Below are 21,547 nucleotides of genomic sequence, written 5' to 3'. Positions count from 1 at the left end.
TCTCAGCATGTTCTCATAAAAACTGCAAATAATACATTCCATATATTAAATGCAGTGACAGTGAAGATGCATTATTTAAGGAGTCCTAACCGCACCCAGGCTATCCACAGATTGGGGGAGGGGGATGGAGTGGGGCTATTTTGCCTTTGTTTAAATTTATTGCTATAACCACGGAAGCCTGTTACTGTTCTTGTTCTTCTGGTGTATCTGTGCATGGTATTATCATTGGTTGTATTTTATCTTTGCTAAGGTTGTATATTTTACTGGTGCTTGGATTTTCAATAAATTGCTTCTACAAATTAAAAATAAAGTGCATTGTAAATTACTATGTGCTAAATGCAAAGTTCAGTTCAAACCCTTTAACCTACTCCAAAATGTGCTATTAGTGCTTAAATTAGTGCATATTGGCAAAAGACACCACGTTCTCATGCATGTGGCAACTGCCTACTGCATGTTAGTAAAAAGCCCCTTTGGTTCTCGTTTGTGGCTCTTCCAGCTTGTATGGGATGCTTTAAGGATTTGGTTCATTATCTTCACCTTAAAAATGTGTACTCTAAGGAGGATGTTTACAAAACTGGGTTTGGCAGTTAATGTAGGTTAGCACGCAGTGGCCATTAAAATGAACCAGCACTAGCAGCTGCTGCATGCTGAAAGTACTGATTATTACTCATCAAACTATTTACTCAGATGCTCGTTTTCATCTTCGACAAGCCTTAAAAATATATCAACCAAAGAGGCCCGTCATATCTTATACTGCCATGTGATTGCCTATGGATCCAAATAGTGCAGACACATTATGTGGCAGGAACACAGTTGTGGAATGCACTTACAGGACATTTGCGTTTGTATAGCAATTTAGCTCGATTTAAGAAGCTACTGAAGATGCATTTGTTGTGGCTGCATAAGTTTGAGACTTTGATAATACGACCTGTTCTTGGTTCATTGTATCTCTCTGCTTGAGGGTTTAGATGGAGACTCGTGTGTTTTGTATTATTTAATGAAGACGTTCAACCCAAATTTATTAGTGGTAATCACCATAAGAAAAACCCATTTACCTGCATGAAACAGGTTTTGTAGTATTGGTCATGTGTAACAAAAAGTTCTATTCCTGTGTTTGCCAAAGATATCTACAAGCTAACAATCTGCAGGGTATGCTTGTATTCCTAGAGTCTTGCTAGGACGATCACAACCCTTCAAATATGCACATTTCCAAATCATCCTTAGTACTTTTTGCTCAAGCTAATAAGCTGAAAATTGTGTTTAATATGATGGAAATGCTCTCTCAAGTTGGCTCTTTCTGTCCTGAAAACTCTCTCCATCATCACATACCCCTGGATTCTATATAGGTCATGGAACGTCGGGTGCCAGAATTCACGCAAATACTTGTGTGTTTCCCCCAAGCTCTGTCCATGTGCATGTCCACCAGTAAAGTATGCATCATCAAATTATGGCACATGCTTTTCCATTAGTTGGTATTCTGTAAGAGGTGATGTGTATGCACAAGTGGCTAGAATACTACCTGATTCTATATGGGACGTCCAAAATTGGCTGTGAATCCCACATCTGTTCGCAAACCAATTAATGAGCCATTAACACTCAATAACTTGTGCTAATTGCCAGTCAGTATGATTTGTGCACAGATCTGCCCTGTGCCCTATTCTATAATATGCACAACTAAATTTTATGGTGCACAACTCAAAAGAGGTGTGGCCACGGACATTCCCAGAATTTAGGCACACATGTTATAGAATAGTATAATTTATGCACCCCAGTGCCATTAGTTGTGTGCCAGTACTTACAGCAGATTTCAGCAGGCATAAGTGCTCATGCCCAAGTTAGGTACAAATCCACACTAAGCTAGTATTCTGCAAAGGGTGCTACTGAATTCCCCTATCCCCTGGATTCTATACAGCATGCCTTGCATTCTACTCCAGAATCCAAGCGTATTCTATAACAAAGCACGTAACTTAATTGGCTTAACAACCCAATCAGCATTGTTAACAGCAGTTGGTACTTAACCAATTAGCAGCACTAATTGGCATTAATTAGAATTAACAAGCTCAACTTTCTAGGTGTATTCTATAATGTGCTGCACATAAATTCTAATGCACGAGGTCGAAAAGTGAGTGTGGCCATTGATGGGTTGTGGACATTCCAAAAAACTAAGCGCACTTGTCACAAAATGCCTACACACCTGCCTGGGGTTACCCTGTGGCCACTTAGAGGGTCTATCCCCAGCACAGGTCAGGTGCACCTGCTGCTTGTGCTCTACTCTAGCACTCTCCTCCCACCGACTGGGTCACAACTACCTCTGGGTGAGTCTCCTGCTCTCAAATTATCTCCAGTGATTTCTGGGTTACTGGGGGCCCAGTCTCCCAGTGTTTCCGCAGTCTTAGAAATCACTCACAGACCCAACACACAAATCACCAGGATTCTTTATCAGTCCAGACAAGCAGGGCAAACAAACAATTGTGTTTATTCTCTTAAAAATATTGAACAGTGGAACAAAATAGTGCAAATAGCAAACAATAACAGGTAACGGAAATATGGATCAATTATAACACTTACTAAACATTTGCATACTTTCTAGAAAGTACCTGGGGACATCAGGGCATACAGCTGTTCACAGAGCTTCAGCAAAGAGATCTCTCTCTCTCTCTCTCTCTCTGAAGCAAGAACCAGCAACAACTGCTGGGTAATTTCAAAATTCCAGGTCAATCAGAGCCCAGTCAACAAGTTTTGAAAGTATACTGCTTACAGTACTGTAGATTCACGTCTTCACTAAGTGAAACAAAGTGGTCCTTTTACTAAGGTGTGCTGAAAAATGACCTGCGGTAGATGCATGTTTTGGGCGCGCAAAGAATTATTCTTCAGCGTACTTACAAAAAATGCCTTTTTAATTTTTGCCGAAAATGGACGTGCGGCTAAATGAAAATTGCCACGCATCCATTTTGGGTCTGAGACCTTATCGCCAGCCATTGACTTAACAGTAAGGTCTCACACGGTAACCGGGCAATAATGACCTACGCACGTCAAATGCCACTTGACACACGTAGCTGACACATGCCAGAAATTAAAAAAATATTTTTCAGACGCGTGCCAAAATTGAATTTACCGCGAGGGTCATGCGGTAACTGGGTTGTAACTCCAATTTGGTGAGCATTGGGTACGTGTAGGCGCCTACACAGATTAGTAAAAGGGCCCTTAAAATAGGGCATTCACTTTTCTATAACAGCTTTAAACATAAACATGCACCACCTGTTGGCCAAACTAGAGAAGTACATGTCAGAATTAATTTAGGCAATTTACAGGCTTAAAACACACTGTTCTGTCACAGCACTATTATAGAATACACCCGATCTACGCCTAACTTAGGCGCACCCATTTAGCTGAACTAAATATAATGGGTGCACCTAAATTTTAGTTGCAAGAACAGCATGTGAGTGTATTCTATAAACTACGCATAACTTTAGGCATAGTTTATAGAATCACGCTAACCACGTGGTTTTGCAGCACTGATTTTTAAGGCGCCATATATAGATTTCCCCCCTAAAGGGGGTGTGCCAATAAACATCAATAATTGGTTTGGCCTTATTATTGATAATTAAGAGCTTGTTAACCAATTAATTTGCATTCACATCTCAGCAGTGTGCCCAAATTTGGGCACCATATATAGAATCTGTGGATTTGGGAAGAGCAAGGAGAAGAATTGCTCTGTACATATATGCTTTATTAAAAAAAAAAAAAAAGCACATGCATACATAAAAAGTACATTCACATATTTATGCTTGCCTCAGAATAGGTGTAAATTTCTGTGAGAGCATTTATGCTCTATTCAGATTATTGTAGGAGCCTATTCTTTAAAGGTGTATATGTGCCAAAGTGCCTTTATAAAATGGTGTGTTTTAATAATTGTTATTTCAGTGTTTTTACAATATTAACCTCCACCCCCATGTCACTACCACCACCCCAATATTTTCTAAGATAATTAACACTAACCACCCTCCCAAACTCGGTCCAGGGGAACTTCTGTACATACAAACTGTGTACCCCCATACTGGGAGGGCAGTTTTATAGAGCTACTTTACTGACAGAAATGCATTTGAAAATTATTCTCCTTATATTTAAATTACGCAAGTTATTTGTTTTCAGTGGAATTCTCTTTCCCAGGGCGGACTAACCATTCAGGCAACCGGGCAGTGCCCGAAGGCCTGAAGGATCTAGAGGGCCCAGAGGCTCTACTGGTCATCCGCTGCTGCAGCACATTGCAGCCCGTGGTCCTAGTGATTTCTTCAGGGGCGGGGCAGAATCCCCATCTTTCCTGCCTGCTGCTGCTACTCTGCATGGCGATGCCGGAGCTGCCGTGTTGGCTGCAGAGACTTCCTGTGGAAGTCTCTTGAGACTGCTGAGTCTGCGAGTCTACCACAGTAAATCTCGGCAGCCATTTTGAAAAACATAACAGTGCTGCCGCCATGCAGAGTATTGGCAGCGGGCAAGAAAGAGTGGGATTTTTCCTGCCTCCAAAGAACCCACTAGACCACCAGGCCCTTCAAGGTAGAACCGGAGAGGGAGGTGGGCATTGGCACAAGGGTGGGGTGGTGGGCAGTGTCCAGGGGGCTCCAATGACCTTTACAGCCCAGGGGCCCTGACCACTGTCAGTCTGCCCCTGCTATTTCCTATTGAATTTTTAGGGGCAGCAATTAAATATCTTATACCGTATTTAATTATATGCAGGTTAATATAGTAGTGTAACAGCATACCTTCTGCATGGGACTGGAATGGTATTAGTCACTGCTATGTTTGGGATTGCTAAGTTTCAAATCATGTTTTTCCTTACATGCTAGCAGTGTGTTTATAAACTAGTACTACTAGCTTAGCTAGATGGGTTTAATGGCAGTCTTCACACTGCTAGGCATATCTTATTACTGGCAGAATCATTTTTAATGAATTTCTTCATCTCGCTGCTAGCAATTTCTGAGGTCCAGGCATTTGTTGTTTTGTCACCCTCATGTTTAATTCTGTCATTATTAGCAAAGGAACAAATTGCCAATGGAGTTTGCTTTCTTTTGTTTCAGGTAATTGATGGCAAAGGTCTGGGAGTGAATGGAATGACTATCAGCACCTTGAAGGAAGAAGGATATAAAGCAGTCTTTATTGGGATAGGTAAGAGTATTATGTTCTGATATGTCAGATTTTCTTTCATTAAGAGCCTGATTCGGTAAGGTTTTTCTCCTATTCTGTGCCTTTGTAATCAGTGTAGAGACTGGTAATTTAGCCAAGTAGAGCACAGAGCTGTGAAACCTGGAGGCCCCAATTTGATTCCTTTCACTGTGACTTTCAGCAAATCACTAAACCTATTTCTGCTGAAACTTAGATTGCAATCCTTTCTTGATAAACCTTATAGCCATGCCTTTGATGTGAATTATTATTGACAGAACCCAAAATACTGTATGGCAAAAACTAAAACTTAATATCCATAATGTTTAAGCGTTCAGAGACCTATACAGTATCTCTGACACTCAAAATGAGATTTACTAGGAGAAAGGGACCATCAGTCAAGAAAAGATATTTTATCACACAATAGGTCTAGTGGTATCACTGTCTTTGAAATAGACATCATATGTCCCCAATGTAACTTTTAACTTTGATAAAAATAAAAATCTATAGCCTTTCTCTTGTGCTAAACTGTGCTTAATCTCCAGAATAAGGTGCAATAATTCCTGTGGATTCACCCAATACAAATCATAATAGCATTTTCTACTGTACTTATCTTAATGTATCAGTCTAACGTGTGCCGCTAGAAAACCGTTCAGATCAAGTCCCTCATACTTCTAATTCAATCTTTACCCTCCCTGACACTGCCAGTGTTTTGAAGATGATTCTGCTTCAGGGGGATTTTCATATCTGGTGTATTGGCATTCTTTAACTGCTCCTAAAGGAAAAAAATCAAAGTCTCAGTTAAATATGAAAATCTCCATATGGGAGCCATTGCATCAGAGAGTTCTTCAGCTATCAGCTATTACTGTGTCAATGAATGTGAAATACAGTACTCAGGGGTCCTTATACTAAGCTGTGGTGAAAAGTGGCCTGTGGTAGTGTGGGTGGGTGTTTTTGGTGCGCACTGGGCCATTTTTTACCATGGCAGGGAGAAAAGGCTTTTTACAATGGGGACAGTAAATGGTCATGCACTAGAATTAAAAGTAGCTATTTACTGCCTGAGCCCTTACCACCACCCATTGACCTAGCGGTAAGGGCTCACATGCTACACCCGCAGTACTCATGCAGCATGCGCCAATGTGACTGTGCTGCTGATTACCGCTGGAAATGACCCCCGTGGTAGAAAATAGAAAAATATTTTCTACCGCAGGAAACAGCATACGTCAACTTCAAAATTACTGCTGGGTGGGCACTCCAACCGGAAGGTAGTGTTGATTTGGCATGCGCTACATGCACGATAGCCCTACCGCCACTTTGTAAAAGGGCTCTTCAATGAATGAAGGTGGGGGTAGGCTTTCCACCAAAGCAGATGAACACAAAATCCCACGGGGTAAAGATATAGATAAACAAAGTGAGAAGTGGACCAATGATTCCAGGACGCTGAGACTGTGATAATGTATACAGGAACAAACTTTATTGTAGACTCGACAGGCCTGCCTCAGGAGTCTTTAACAATGTGAAAAATGTTTTCAATACTGGTTGGTTTCTTTAAAAAGATCTTTGTGATAATAAAAACTAAAGTGTTCAAAACTCTGCTGCCTGTCTCGTCTTCCGCCAGGGTCGCTTTACTCATACTACCCTTCACTGGCTCCCTATCCGTTTTCGCATCCTGTTCAAACTTCTTCTACTAACCTATGAATGTACTCACTCTGCTGCTCCCCAGTATCTCTCCATACTCGTCCTTCCCTACACCCCTTCCCGTGCACTCCGCTCCATGGATAAATCCTTCTTATCTGTTCCCTTCTCCACTACAGCCAACTCCAGACTTCGCGCCTTCTGTCTCGCTGCACCCTACGCCTGGAATAAACTTCCTGAGCCCCTATGTCTTGCCCCATCCTTGGCCACCTTTAAATCTAGACTGAAAGCCCACCTCTTTAACATTGCTTTTGACTCGTAACCACTCACCTCCACCTACCTCCTCTCTTCCTTCCCGTTCACATTAATTGATTTGATTTGCTTACTTTATTTATTTATTTTTTGTCTATTAGATTGTAAGCTCTTTGAGCAGGGACTGTCTTTCTTCTATGTTTGTGAAACGCTGCGTATGCCTTGTAGCGCTATAGAAATGCTAAATAGTAGTAGTAGTAGTAGTAGCTGTACCTTAAGCAGGTGGACCATTCAAATTCAGCATTTAATTCCATCGGCTCACTTGCTTGCAAGTTATAAATCTAAAATTGTTCACAATGGCTCAGGAGATCCTTAAAATTCCTTCCCCAAACCCCCTTATCTATCCAGTCAATGATTCTCCAAAATAAAATTCAAAATTATGTCCAAAATGTACCCAATGATGTGCTCTCAGAGCCTGTAGATTTCTGGTGTTTAAATCACTCCAATGTTCTATCAGTCACATACCTATCTCATCTAAGTGGGTCTGACATATTGTTAAGTAGGGACAAACTATCATGTGAATCACCCCAGATGTGTCACAAGTGGTATTATTGTGGATTTAAAAAATCCTGCCATCATTAGAATGAGTACTCCTATTATTAGGCACCAGACAATATAAGTATACAGAAGGAGGTAAAAACAGTCACAATAATATTAAGCCCAGTACCAAAAAGCACTTTATATATAAATTTGTTATTGTATCTGTCCAATACGCATGCTTCCATCCATCAGGCTAATTCACTTGAGCCTAGCATACTGTAGTAAAGGATAAGCATGTAATCATCATCAGTCCATGGTATATTTTCCATTTTCTTAATTTTTTAACTTTTTAAATAAAATATAACGAGTACTTTGCTTAATTTCTTCTTATTCTTCCATCGAACGATAAATGTAAAATCATAGCAAGAGACATCTCATCACCGACATGAATTCATGTTTTGCAAGTAGCTGTTTCAAGATAGTCTGCTAGAACAAAAACATCTTATTTTTATAACATAAAATCTTTGAGATTAGCAATCTATCCAACAGTATAGATTCCAACCATTTAGGTTCTCATGTTTTGCAGCTTCAAACATGGCTGCAGTGTTTTTTGTTTTGTTTTTAATCTTATATATTCTGCTTAGTATCACATGAGTCTAATAGCACCAGTTAGAGACTAGGGGTAAGGTTATTCCTTCCAATCAGAAGTTAGATTTAAATCAACGTCATCCATTCAATTTCCCGGTTCAATCCTCCAGGCATAACAGTATTCAAAGTACAGATCCAAAACTGTTCTCTGTAGTTAAGTATTTTGTATAGACAAGTATACTTGTAAATCCTAGAGTACTATAATTTATGCAGGTTCTAGCTCACAACTAGGCACCATCATTTACACCAGTATTAATACTTGGTGTAAGTACTCATGCCTTAAATGTGACCATACATTTACCCCCTTATGCTAGGTAACTGGAATTCCCTCTTCTTAGAGTCTGTGAATATTACTTTTACACATTCATACCCTGCTCACCTGTGACAGTAATGCAGTCTTAGAACCAAACCCAAGAAATCCAATTTTCTTAAGGGGTGTCTCATTTAATTTCCATGGGTAAATCAATTTTGAAAGTTTTCTTTATTTTGAGATGGTGTTCCCTGAAGAAGGTGTAGAGACCTGTAAGGTTCTGCACTGTGAGAATAACAGAGAATGCTAATGGCTCTACTAAAATATTGGACCCTACAGCTTCAAGAAAACGTGGAGGGCTCTCCCAACCAATGAAGTAATGATAGAAGAAAACTCCTTTGGATGAAAACTGTGGTTAGTATAAAATGCCAGCCTGTCTGAATTATTTGCCTTTGGCACCTACTTCCCTGGCCATTATACCTTAGAGTGAAGGGAAGGGAATTTTGGCTTTGATATCTGGACCATTGTGCCATGTTCTGCAGGAGGATCAAGAAATTTGGCTAGACCAGCCATAGTATCAAGAAAATTAAAGACGTGGTGAGCAGTGACAGTACTAAAAAAGTCTAGATCTCCTTTGGATCTTCAGAAATGCATGGACCTTCACCATAAGTATAACCATCTTTTTTAAAAGAGCTAAAAAGACTTACATCTTTAATAAGCTCTTTAAATCCCCAAATCTCTCTAAAGATCTATATTCGATCTATCATCAGATGTATACCTCACCAAGGGTGGTCTTTTACTAAAGATTAGTTTGAGTTATATCTGCAACAGAGCCCATATGAATAAAATGGGATCTGCTGCAGATAACTCGAGCTAACCTTTAGTAAAAGACCCCCCCTCCAATAATAATCAATCATCCAGCCTGGCCCCCTCTATGGAGTCCCTTTCCCTATTTTTATCAATAAAATTGACACTCTGCTTAAACCGTTCCTATCCTCTCCTGGTCAAACTACCCCTTCTTTGTCTCATCACTCCTCCAGTGATGCCCCCCTTCCTTCCCCCTTCCCAGTTAATCTTAGCCTCTCATCCAGACGGTTCCCAGATTTATAGAAGTTACTAATCTGTGTCCCATTTTGAAAAAGGCAAACCTGGATCCTTCAATAGCCAGTCATTATTGTCCTGTTTCCAATCTTACCTATATGTCTAAAGTTCTCAAAAATGTTGTATTTAAACAGCTCTCTGATTTCTCTAACAAAGTTCATGCCTTGCTCTCCTATCAATCTGGATTCAGAACCAATTATAGTACTGAAACAGTTTTAACAGCCCTTTTAAGCAAACTTCATTCATACTTTGATCAACACAACCTTGTTCTGGCAGTCTCGCTAGATCTATATGCTCTTTCAACCTTGTGAATCATTCTCTCTTAATTTCTCACTTATCAACATTAGGTATTTCTGGTGAAGTTCTCTCTTGTTTCAGCTCTTTTCTATCTCACCGTTTCTTCCAAGTTGTTACCTCCACCTCTACTTCCCAGAAGAGAGAATTGCATTGTGGTGTCCCCCAGGGTTCAATCTTACCCCCCCCCCCCCCTCTTGTTCAATGTATTCCTGAGTCCACTGGCAGCCCTAATCCAATCATTCGAGATTTCAGCCTATTTTTATGCAGATAATATTCTGGTACTCCTTCCAACTACTTCATCCTCTCCCTTGCTTTCCCTTCTCCAGACTTGTTTAGACTCAGTTGTAAACTAGCTTTTCAAACATCAACTAGTGTTCAACATAGATAAAACTGCTGCTTGTTGGTTTTCTGGTTCTGCAATCTCCCTTTCTTCTCCTATCACTGTCTTCTGAACATCAATATTTCCAGTGTCTCAATTCTGTTATTTTGGGGATAATACTTGATTCCTCACTCTCTTTCCTCGTACTTCTCTAAACTCTTGTTTTTGTTTTTTACTTTCCATCAACTAAGGGCTTTCTATCCTGACAATTTCCATGCATTCATACTCTAATTTTTCATGTCACGTCAGGATTATTGCAATATCATTTACACTGGTTTACCACGCTCCACAATAATAATAAAAAAACTACAAACCCTCCAGAACGCAGCCATAAGATTGCTCTTTTACACCCGTCGCACTAATCATACTTCTCTTCTACTAAAACATCATCACTGGTCCCCCGCTTAGTATCGGATCACTTACAAAGTTGCATTGTTGACCTTTAAGTCCTTCAGGGCAGGTACCCATCTTACTATCCCCTATTCACCCTTGAGGGTCCTCCATTTACTAAATGACCATTGTATGGTGTTGCCGGTCCCTGAGGGGTCCTTTAACTAAGGTGCACTGAAAAATGGCCTGCGTAGTATAGGCGCAGGTTTTGGGTGCACGCTGATCCATTTTTCAGCGTGCCTGTACAAAAGGCCTTTTTTAATTTTTTGCCAAACGTGGAAGTGCAACAAAATCATAGTAACATAGTAAATGATGGCAGAAAAAAAGACCTGAACGGTCCATCCAGTCTGCCCAACAAGATAAAATCAAAATTGCTATACATTCATTTTGGAGCTGTGACCTTACCACCAGCCATTGACCTAGCGGTAAAATCTCACGCAGTAACCGGGTGGTAATGACCTACGCACATCAAATGCCACTTGGCTTGTGTCCGATATGCGTGTCCGAAAATGAAAATTATTTTCCGGCCACACGTATCGGATGTGCATCAAAAAATTAAATTACTGCAGGAGCCACAAAGTAGCCAGGCAGCAACTCCATTTTAGCATGCATTGGGCGCACACAGATGCTTATGTGGCTTAGTAAAAGGGCCCCCAAGCTTCCACACTTAGAATTGACTAAACACTGAGCTTTCTTTTTCCCTGCCCCCTACATCTGGAATGATATTCCCATATCTGTTCATAGTGACTTATCAATCAAAACCTTTAAAGCTAATCCCCCTGTTTAGGCAGGCCTTTGGGGAGGCAGGCTGATCAAAGACAGAGTATCAGGAGTATTGTTATTTTTATTCTTTTAGGTTTAATCTTTTTCCCTGTGTGCTTTACTTTGTGTGGTTAATTATCTGTCCTATCATTCAATTTGGAGTTCCTTTTTCGTTTCCTAAGTGCATTTTTAATCTGTACACTGCTCTGTTCTGTCTTGGCAGCTAGAGTGGTCTAGCAAATTTTTAAAAAGTTATAAACTGAATCTTCTCACTTGCTTAGAGGTGTAAGCTAGAACAGGGAACTAGCCTACCAGTAGTTCTAATGAGAAGAAGAAAGAAATGAATAAGGGATCTGGTCCTGAGAAGCAGGTATGGATAAAAGGATGTCCCTGGGAGTTACAAAGAGAAGAGTTAGACAGCGGTGTTCCCATCTGAGGGTAAACCAGGATCTGAAGGAGTTCAAAGAAATTGAGGAGTCTTTTTGTATTTGCAGATTCCTGAGCATTACGAATTCAGAATGTGGATGTCCATCTCACATGTATTTTAGAATTGGATAAAGCTTGTTTAAAAATACATGTGAGATGGATGTTCATGTGCTGGAAACTTCCAGCATGAACATCTATTTTACAAACTGAAACATCCAAATTATGAATGTGGAAAACAAAGGACATAGACATATTTGTGGCTGTATAGGAATGTTCATCTTATAAAATGGCCGCATAGGTGTTCTTACAGAGCTGAGGGGTAGCCTATTGGTTTGAGTAGTGAGCAGAGAGTCAGAAGACCCAGGTTTAAATCGTACTTCTGCTGTTTGTGATTTCTATTTGTATACTGTGAGCCCTCCAGGAACAGAAAAATACCTACTGTACCTGAATATAAACCACTTCAATAGCCTTCAGTCTTACAGGTATCTTATAAATTCAGATACAGTAGATATTTTTCTGCTCTCGGAGGGCTCACAATTTTAAAAAATGGGGGGAGGTGGAGAAGTATGGTAATAAGAGCTGCAATGGACTGCCTTTGTGAAACGGCCATCCATTGGCATAGAAAAGAGTTGTTAGACCATTGACTCAGTGCTGAAGCCAATAAAGTGGGCCCAGAAAACCTGAAAAGTATGCCCTAGCTGTGATACTGATGCAGGGCATGCCCTTAGGGGCATACCAAACCCCTTGGAAGCCTTTTGGAGCACTGGAGTGATGGAGAGAAAATATTGTCAAAGTTTGCTGCTGAATCTCTACTAAATAATTCTGCTTTAACATGGGAAGCAGAAAGAAGAATTGAATGGCCTTCCAGTTTCAAGCATTCCACAAGGCCCTATGGATAAACAATGATTACCCAAAATTCAATCTGGGTCTTTGAATTTAGGCTCCCTACAGGATTAGGCATGGTTAATTTCAGCTGAATCACATCCCCCTATGCCAAGCACCTCTCAACCAGATTCCATATCCACCAAAGAGGGACTTGCTGGGTAGGCTTTGAGGCTTACCCTGTCTGATGGTGTCCCGATGGGAGAAAAACTGGTTCCACTCCCTAAACCAGTAATGCTTCTTTCTGTGGAGTTATCTGAACTTGACACAGTTTCTCATGAAATTTACCTCAAAAATATATGGAGTACAGTGACCAGGACTGAATCCAAGTTGGGTGGAGCAGTGGGACAGCTGTGTCAGTTTTTTCAAGGGTCAATCTAAAAAATGGAGGTTCTAGACAAAAAAAAACTTTCTTTGGTTGAGAAGAGACTCCTAAGTATGGAGCTTCAGGTTACTATACTTCAGACTACAGGTTATCTTTAGTGAGCTGATCTATCCGTAATGGTTTGGAGAGGCTGGAAAATTCACTAAGGGCCAGGAATCTTAGAACATTGAACGTTACGTGTACAAAACTGTCATCAGCAGAAATATTACAACCTAAGGGCCCTGTTTACTAAACCACACTATAGGCGCGCTAGCATTTCTTGTGTGTGCTAACGCTAGAGATACCCATAGGTATATATGGGTGTATCTAGCGTTAGCGCATGCTAATTTTTAGCATGCACTAAAAACACTAGTACACCATAATAAACAGGGCCCTAAATACTTTAAAGAATTGCTTGCTTTGACTGAAGATAGAAGAAATAAACATTTCCCAATATTACTATTTTCCCTCTAGGATCCATGCAGCTAGTGGAGACAATGGAGCTTTTGACTATTTAGAGGCCAATAGCTTTAATTTAACTAATTTTGGGGAAACTTCCACTCACATTATTTCTACTAGAGCTACTCTCCTTATTACATTTACTGCAGAGAATACACTACAAGTTTTGAAGACTTATTTTAGGAAAAATGAATTTCTTTTTTATGCTCCCAAAATTCAGATGTTCCTAGTTGTGGTCCAAGCCATTGTGGCTAAGAAGGAAATTATTTCTTAAACTAAAACCTAAGGTTTTGCAGTTGGGGGGGGGGGGGTACTGTTTTTTTATTTTAAGGTTCCCCTATAAATGAATGATTTCTTGGTAAGGGAAGTATTTTGTTTTGACCCCTCTCATTTAGGAAGTTTCTTTGTAAGTAAAACTACCTCATAGAGATTTTCTTAAGTGTTTAGGGGATAATTTTAGTCCTTGTTAGAGATGTAACACTAGATAATTAGATTTGTTTACAATCTTGTTGAATTCTTTTTATTTCATATATCCTTACTTTTGTCTCCTTTCTCCTCATAATGGGGGCTAAGAACAATAATTTTCCTTTAGTTATTAATAATCAAGTTTTTTCTAATTTAGTATGGTGTTAGTTTCTGAAATATATTTGTTGGCATTAAAACTCATTAAAAAAAGATTAGAAGTGGAATTTGCACCTGAGTCACTTTGTTCTCAATCTACTGCACTAACTATTAGGCTACACCTCAGATCTTCATGCTGCTTTATTAAGAATGTCCATAGTACCTGAAGCTGTTATAGAGCCTGGTGTCCTTGCTGGATTCACATTTGGGGAGGAGGGAAGGGGGAGAAAGGGAGGCAGAAGCCATAAAAGGATTAAAGAATGGTCTAATGGTTAGACTGAGAACCAGAGGAATCAGGTTCAAATCCTGCTGCAGCTCCTTGTGGCTCTGGGCAAATCACATAACCTTCTATCACTCCAGGTACAAAATAAGTATTTGCATATAATATGCAAACTGCTTTGATTTAAACCACAGAAAGGTAGTATATCAAGTCTCATCCTTATCCCTCCAATGGACAGCTACTAATCAGAACATATTCTTGTACCAGGTCTAAATAACAACAGCCATCTTCTTAGACTTAAACATCCTTTTCCTTTGGTGTCGTTGGAGTTGAATATCCATATTTTGTTCCCTTCCTAATCACACCTAAAATATGCCCAGACCATACCCCCTCGCCATATGGACATAATGCAGTAGTAGACATTCATATCCTGGCTTTATATAATTGGGATTTGTTAGTCCATGCAATATGGACATCAAAATGCCAGCTTTCAGATGTCCAAAACAAGAATAGAGTTTCTAAAATAATCACCATTATTAGTGGATTTGGAAAAATTTACAAAATCCCATTGATCTTGAATCTGATTAAAATTTCCCTGTTTAAAGTTGAACTTTGAATTATTTGGGCCTCTCTATAAACTATAATTGAGTTAGGAGAGGAAGCTAAAGAGAAGTCAGAATGAGTGTAAGTAAAGAGGAAGGCTAACAAGAGGGGAAATGTTTTGTTATTAAACATGCGTTTTACTAAGATCATAAGATCATAAGGTCATATTTTGAAAAACGAAATATGAAAGTGCAAAACCCCTAAGAGAGAAACTTCACTGGCTTCCCACTCAAGGAACGCATTGCGTTCAAGATCTGCACGATTGTACAAAAAATCATTCACGCAGACACCCCAATCTACATGCTAAACCTGGTGGACCTGCCTCCCAGAAACACCATAAGATCAGCCCGCAAATTTCGCAATCTGCACTACCTCAGCTGTAAAGGACTGAAATACAAGCTGATACACGCCACCACCTTCTCTTACATGAGCACATAGTTGTGGAATGCACTACCTACAGCCCTAAAAACTATTGATGAAATGACTAACTTTCACAAATCTCTGAAGACATATCTCTTCAACAAGGCCTACAAAGATAACCCACAGCCTTACAAAACTACCTCACCAACCCAGCCAGTATTTTAGTCCACCTTCTATACTATCCTGCATAACATCCTCCTTCTTTCTGCCCTTACTTAAACCTTTTACATTAGCAATTGTATCTGATAAAATTGTATCTGATAACCTGGAATGACTATGTCATAACAAAACTCTGTAAGCCACATTGAGCCTGCAAATAGGTGGGAAAATGTGGGATACAAATGCAATAAATAAAACATAAATAAAGATAAATAGCTGATTAAACTCATTTTTCTATATGCATTCATTCTTCTCTATTGAAGTTCGTTTCTATCACTTGAATCATTGAGGCGGTTATTGAAAATGCATTGGTTAAGCTGATATACATTGGTATTAGTAATGGGAAGTGCAGTATGCCATTTATTGTGCAGCTTCATAGTTAGCCACTGCTACTGTATCTAGAATCACTGACACACATTCATGAATATTAATTTACCCATGGGAAAACCACAACTGTTAAAATCTTGCAACTGGTAGACAGTATCTGTACTGACTGCCTACAGTTTGCAATACTTGATACAATGGAAACTGTCAGGCTTATTTTCGAAAGAGAAGGGCACCCATCTTTCGACACAAATTGGGAGATGGGCATCCTTCTCCCAGGGTCACCCAAATCAGCATAATCGAAAGACGATTTTGGGCGTCCTCAACTGCTTTCCATCGTGGGGATGACCAAAGTTCACGGGGGCATGTCAGAAGCATAGCGAAGGCAAGACTGGGGCTTAACACATGGGCGTCCTCAGCCGATAATGGAAAAAAGAAGAGCGTCCCTGACGAGCACTTGGCCGACTTTACTTGGTCCATTTTTTCTTGTGACCAAGCCTCAAAAAGGTGCCTGAACTGACCAGATGACCATTGGAGGGAATCGGGGATGACCTCCCCTTACTCCCCCAGTGGTCACTAACCCCCTCCCACCCTCAAAAAAAACTTTAAAAATATGTTTTGCCAGCCTCTATGCCAGCCTTAAATGTCATAACCAGCTCCCTGACAGCAGTACGCAGGTCCCTGGAGCAGTTTTAGTGGGTGCAGTGCACTTCAGGCAGGTGGACCCAGGCCCATCCCCCCTACCTGTTACAGCTGTGGTGGTAAATGGGAGCCCTTCAAAACCCAACAGAAACCTACTGTACCCACATGTAGCTGCCCCCCTTCACCCCTTAGGGCTATGGTAGTGTTGTACAGTTGTGGGGAGTGGGTTTTTGGGGGGGGGGGTTGGAGTGCTCAGCACCCAAGGTAAGGGAGCTATGCATCTGGAAGCAATTTCTGAAGTCCACTGCAGTGCCCCCTAGGGAGCGCAGTTGGTGTCCTGGCATGTGAGGGGGACCAGTGCACTATGACTACTGGCTCCTTCCATGACCAAATGGCTTGGATTTGGTCATTTCTGAGATAGGCATCCTCAGTTTCCATTATCGCCGAAAACCGGGGACAACCATCTCTAAGGTCAACCTAAATGTTGAGATTTTGGCGTCCCCGACCATATTATCGAAACAAAATATGGCCGCCCATCTTGTTTCAATAATACGAGTTTCCCCGCCCCTTCGCTGGGACGTCCTGTGAGGACATCCTCAGGAAAACTTGGGCGTCCCGTTTGATTAAGCCCCTCTACGTCAAAATATCAGATCATGTTGTACATATGATATGTCATTTCTGATTTTGGAATGAATTTATTGCTCAGAAACAATACCAGATTAACAGCCCCTTGAATATTTTTGTCTGTAAAGAATAGTTGAAGTGTCTCTCTTGTTGACATTGCTATACCAACTTATAGTTCTGATCTGGAGGGACCACTTTAGGGGTGACAGGGCAATTCAATATATGGTGAGGCCTATTTAATCTTGTACTTCTCTTCTGAAACTGTCAATAAAGATGTTAATTAGTGCCAGTTATCATAGTTTTTATCATGTGGATTGCTGCCCACTAGGATTTTAGCAAAGGCTATTAATTCATTATACTCAGGCTACCAAATAATTCAGTATCCATCTCATTTTTTTTCTTTTTGCATAAGGAAGGAAATTAGCAAGGTGAATACTGAATGGTATAATAAAAGTCCCATTTTAATCCATTCAGGGAAAATACATTTGTATTGTACTGTTTTATGCTTTGTGATGACATGTTTTGGTGTTTAAATTATTTCAGGGTCCTTTTACTAAGCTGCGGTAAGCACTAGTATGTGTTTACCGCAGTTTAAAAAGGAACTACCGCGGGACATGCTCAGGCCTCCCTTGGTAGTTTTGGAATGGGCACGTGCTTTCCAAGTGCTGAAAAATACATTTTATTTTTTTAGCACGGGGGTGTCTTTGGAGGCGGAGAGTAGGTGTGCCCTGCACTAATTAGTTAGCATGTGGGTATAAGTGTGTTTTGCCCGATTAGCACGGGAGCCCTTACCGCCTACAAAATAGGTGGCAGTAAGGGCTCCCACGCTGTCTCAGTGCTATCGGGAAAGTCATATGTGGCCATTAATGGAAAAAAATAAATTGTGGCCATTTCACAGCCATGCTAAAAGTGACCTCAGTGTGTGGGGAAATCCACGCACTAAAAATAGCTCAGGCTACTTTTTAGCACAGCTTAGTAAAATGGCTCCTTCATATGTTAATTGTAACCCCGCTTAGAACAGTGAATGGGTGGACTATAAATCTTTATTTAAAAAATATAAACAGAGTTGTTAATAGAATTTGTTTCTGAGGAAAATACCCTGTCTATCCCAAACATAGATAATAAAGGGGGGGCTAGCTAAGGGATGGGAGCATAGTGAGAAGGCTTTGGGGCAGCCTATAATTTTAAATATCAAACACAACACTCCAAGTTGAAGAAAGCCCCTACAAACTTTATGTTTAACGACTACTTGCCCTTTAGAAAAATGCAAAAAGCTCATCTCTTTAAGCAAGCCTATCCTAATATCCCAACCTAATCTTACCAACCTCCACTCCCAATTCTGTTCTGAATTAGATAATGACCCCATCATTGGTTTTACTTACCCCACCTCCCCTTTCCCCCTCTACTCATCTCATCCTTCTCTTCTCCATCTCCCCATTATTTTATCCCTCCTTACATTTCTTCCAAATTTATACTATCCTATCCTGTCTACCCTCTCTTATACTAATCATACACTATCAAGATCAACTTATCATACACTATCAAGCTCAACTTATAATGTTTTGACATTTCTATTATATGACTTTGTATTTCAAATTACAATGGAAGCCGCATTGAGCCTGTATTGTATGGGAAAGCGCGGGGTACAAATGTAATAAATAAATGTAGAGTGATGGAGTGTAAGGATGACTGAATGGCTACAGAAACGGGTAAACTTGAGGCTTTTTTCAAGATTAGAATGAAGTTAACTAAGTAGGACCCATCCTCACCAGAGAAGGACCCACCATTATAATAATCATGCTATTTTTGAGGAACTGAAAGATGTCCATGCCATGCTTATCGATATCTCCTCTGCAATGGATCTGGCGAAGATCATGGTGATATATGTAAAAACGGAAGCTTTCCAGGCAAAAACTGGTCAGGTAAAGTGTCAATTGTAGGCCTCGGTTGCAGACCAACAAAATGTACCCAAGGGACATTAGTGCACTGAAAAACAACTGGAGGAGGTTAATAATTGCAACCATTGTAACAATATTTGACAGTACAGGCTACTCAGAGGGATCAAAAATGTAGACTCATATTTCTTCATTGAGTGGTTTCATCCCAAAATGCTGAATGTTACTTTCAACCAGCTACTCAAGGTGGAATGAGCCCACCACCCGCTTGATGGGATCAAAGTAGCCATTTTTCAAGGCTCATCATTATGAAAATTCTGAGTTAACCACAGGTGGTAGAATTTATGAATGTGGCTCAAGCAAAAGTACCACTAATATGAGAAGATAAAAAACTCTGCTTTATGCCAGATTATGCTACCTCAACAGACCAGTAGTGCAAAGGGTTCCTGGATCTAGCCCATGGCTGAAGGCCTTAGATGCCCAGTATGGCTTATTCTACCCCTCTGCATTTAAAGAGACTTTTCATAATTAAACAACAGTACATTACAAGCACTTTAATCAAGTTCTTGGATATTGCAGGTATTGACTCATTTATACAAAGTATGGAATCTTGCTTGTGGATCTAGGCATAACTCTGAAAGAGACTTTGAGGGGCATTTTTAAAAGAAACGTCCAAGTTTGTATTTGGACATCTTTGCAAAACATCAAAATCCAGGGGTGGGGAAACCCATATTTTTAAAAAAAGATGGGCGTCCATCTTTCGTTTCAAAAGTACCATCAGAGATGCCCAAATTCTTAAATTTGGACTCCCTAGATTTGGACGTCCTTGAATCTGGACGTTTCTGACTTTCGGTGATTTTCGAAACCAAAGATGTCCATGTCGAAAATGTCCAAATGCAAGCCGTTTGGACATGGAAGGAGCCAGCATTTGTAGTGTACTGGTCCCCCTGACATGTCAGGACACCAACCGGGCACCCTAGGGGGCACTGCAGTGGACTTCATAAATTGCTCCCAGGAATATAGCTCCCTTACCTTATTTAATTACTTATTTATTTGCTACATTTGTACCCCACATTTTTTCCACCTATTTGCAGGCTCAATGTGGCTTGCATAGTACTGTCAAGGTGTTCACCAAGTCGGTTGACAACAAATACAAGGTTATTTGATAATGAGCCCCCCAACCCCCCCCCAAACCCACTACCCCCAACTGTACACCACTACCATAGCCCTTATGAGTGAAGGGGGGCAACTATATATGGATACAGAGGGTTTGTGGTGGGTTTTCGAGAGCTCGCTGTTTCTTCCACAAATGGAACAGGTAGGGGGGTATGGGCCTGGGTCCACCTGTCTGAAGTACACTGAAGTACCCACTAAAACTGCTCCAGGGACCTGCATGCGCTGTGATTTACATGAGTATGACATCTGAGGCTGGCATAGAGGCTGGCATAAAATATTTTTAAAGATGTTTTTTCAGGGTGGGAGGGGGTAAGTGACCACTGGGGGAGTAACAGGAGGTCATCCCCGATTCCCTTCGGTGGTCATCTGGTCATTTAGGCACCTTTTTGTGCCTTATTCATTAAAAAAACACGTCCGGGTGAAAATGTCCAAGTGTTCATCAGGGATGTCCTTGCTTTTTTCGATTATGGGTCAAAGATGTCCAAGTGTTAGGCACACCAAAGTCCCACCTTCGCTACGCCTCCGACACGCCCCCTTGAAATTTGTACGTCCTAGCGATGGACTGCAGTTGGAGATGTCCAAAATCGAGTTTCGATTCTACCAATTTAGTCGTCTCTGGGAGAAGGACGTCAATCTTCCGTTTTATGTTGAAAGATGGACGTCCTTCTCTTTCGAAAATGAGCCTGTTTATGTACTCCTAATGCTTGCAAGATTGTGTCAGTGCTGGCTGTCTATGAGCCTGACTGGTTATGAGGGTCAACATTAACACTCCATTAACACTCCATTCGGGGGGGGGGGGGGGGGGGGGGAATGTTGTTTGGGTGAATTTTGAAGGTGTTTATATGATTTGCCTTGTTTGTATCATGGAATGAAGTATAATACTGTGGTGTGAAATTCTACAAATTAAGGTCAGTTGCCCTCCCATTCTTATCACGTCACTATGTGCAGAGGACGGTTGTTTATATTTGATTTTTTGGGGATATTATTAGGTTCGAAATGGAGGTAGGATTGCTGGAGAGTGTATGTGTGTCTGAATGGGGGTTCTGTGGGGACTATGTTCTGGCATTTGGTACGAGCAGGCAAGTGTGGTGGCCGCATACAGTAATTATAGTGTCCTTAAAAGTTAAATGGAAAAAAAACCAAACACCCTATTGAACATATACAAATGCTGACATATGATGAAGCTTAAACTTGGAGTTTTGCTTTTACAAGAAATGCATTTTAATGCCCCAGAGAATGAAAAGCTGATGAGAGAATGGATAAAAGAATGTGTATTTTCCCTGGCTCTATGGAAAAAATGGAGTACATAAGTATAACTCAT

The 21,547-nt window shown here is 40.6% G+C and overlaps 1 protein-coding gene across 3 annotated transcripts in view; it reads left to right on the top strand.

Annotated features, from left to right (window-relative positions):
• Positions 1-21,547, top strand: part of DPYD (dihydropyrimidine dehydrogenase) — a 1,476,885-nt gene that overhangs the window by 515,640 nt on the left and 939,698 nt on the right. For all 3 annotated transcript variants that reach the window (XM_030205306.1, XM_030205305.1, XM_030205304.1), the window contains one exon: positions 5,076-5,163. In XM_030205306.1, coding sequence (XP_030061166.1) covers positions 5,076-5,163 — 88 coding nt within the window. The remainder of the gene's footprint in view (positions 1-5,075; positions 5,164-21,547) is intronic.

This window comes from Microcaecilia unicolor, chromosome 6, assembly GCF_901765095.1.
Source record: "Microcaecilia unicolor chromosome 6, aMicUni1.1, whole genome shotgun sequence".
Classification (NCBI taxonomy): domain Eukaryota; kingdom Metazoa; phylum Chordata; class Amphibia; order Gymnophiona; family Siphonopidae; genus Microcaecilia; species Microcaecilia unicolor.
This window is presented reverse-complemented; position numbering and strand designations above follow the sequence as displayed.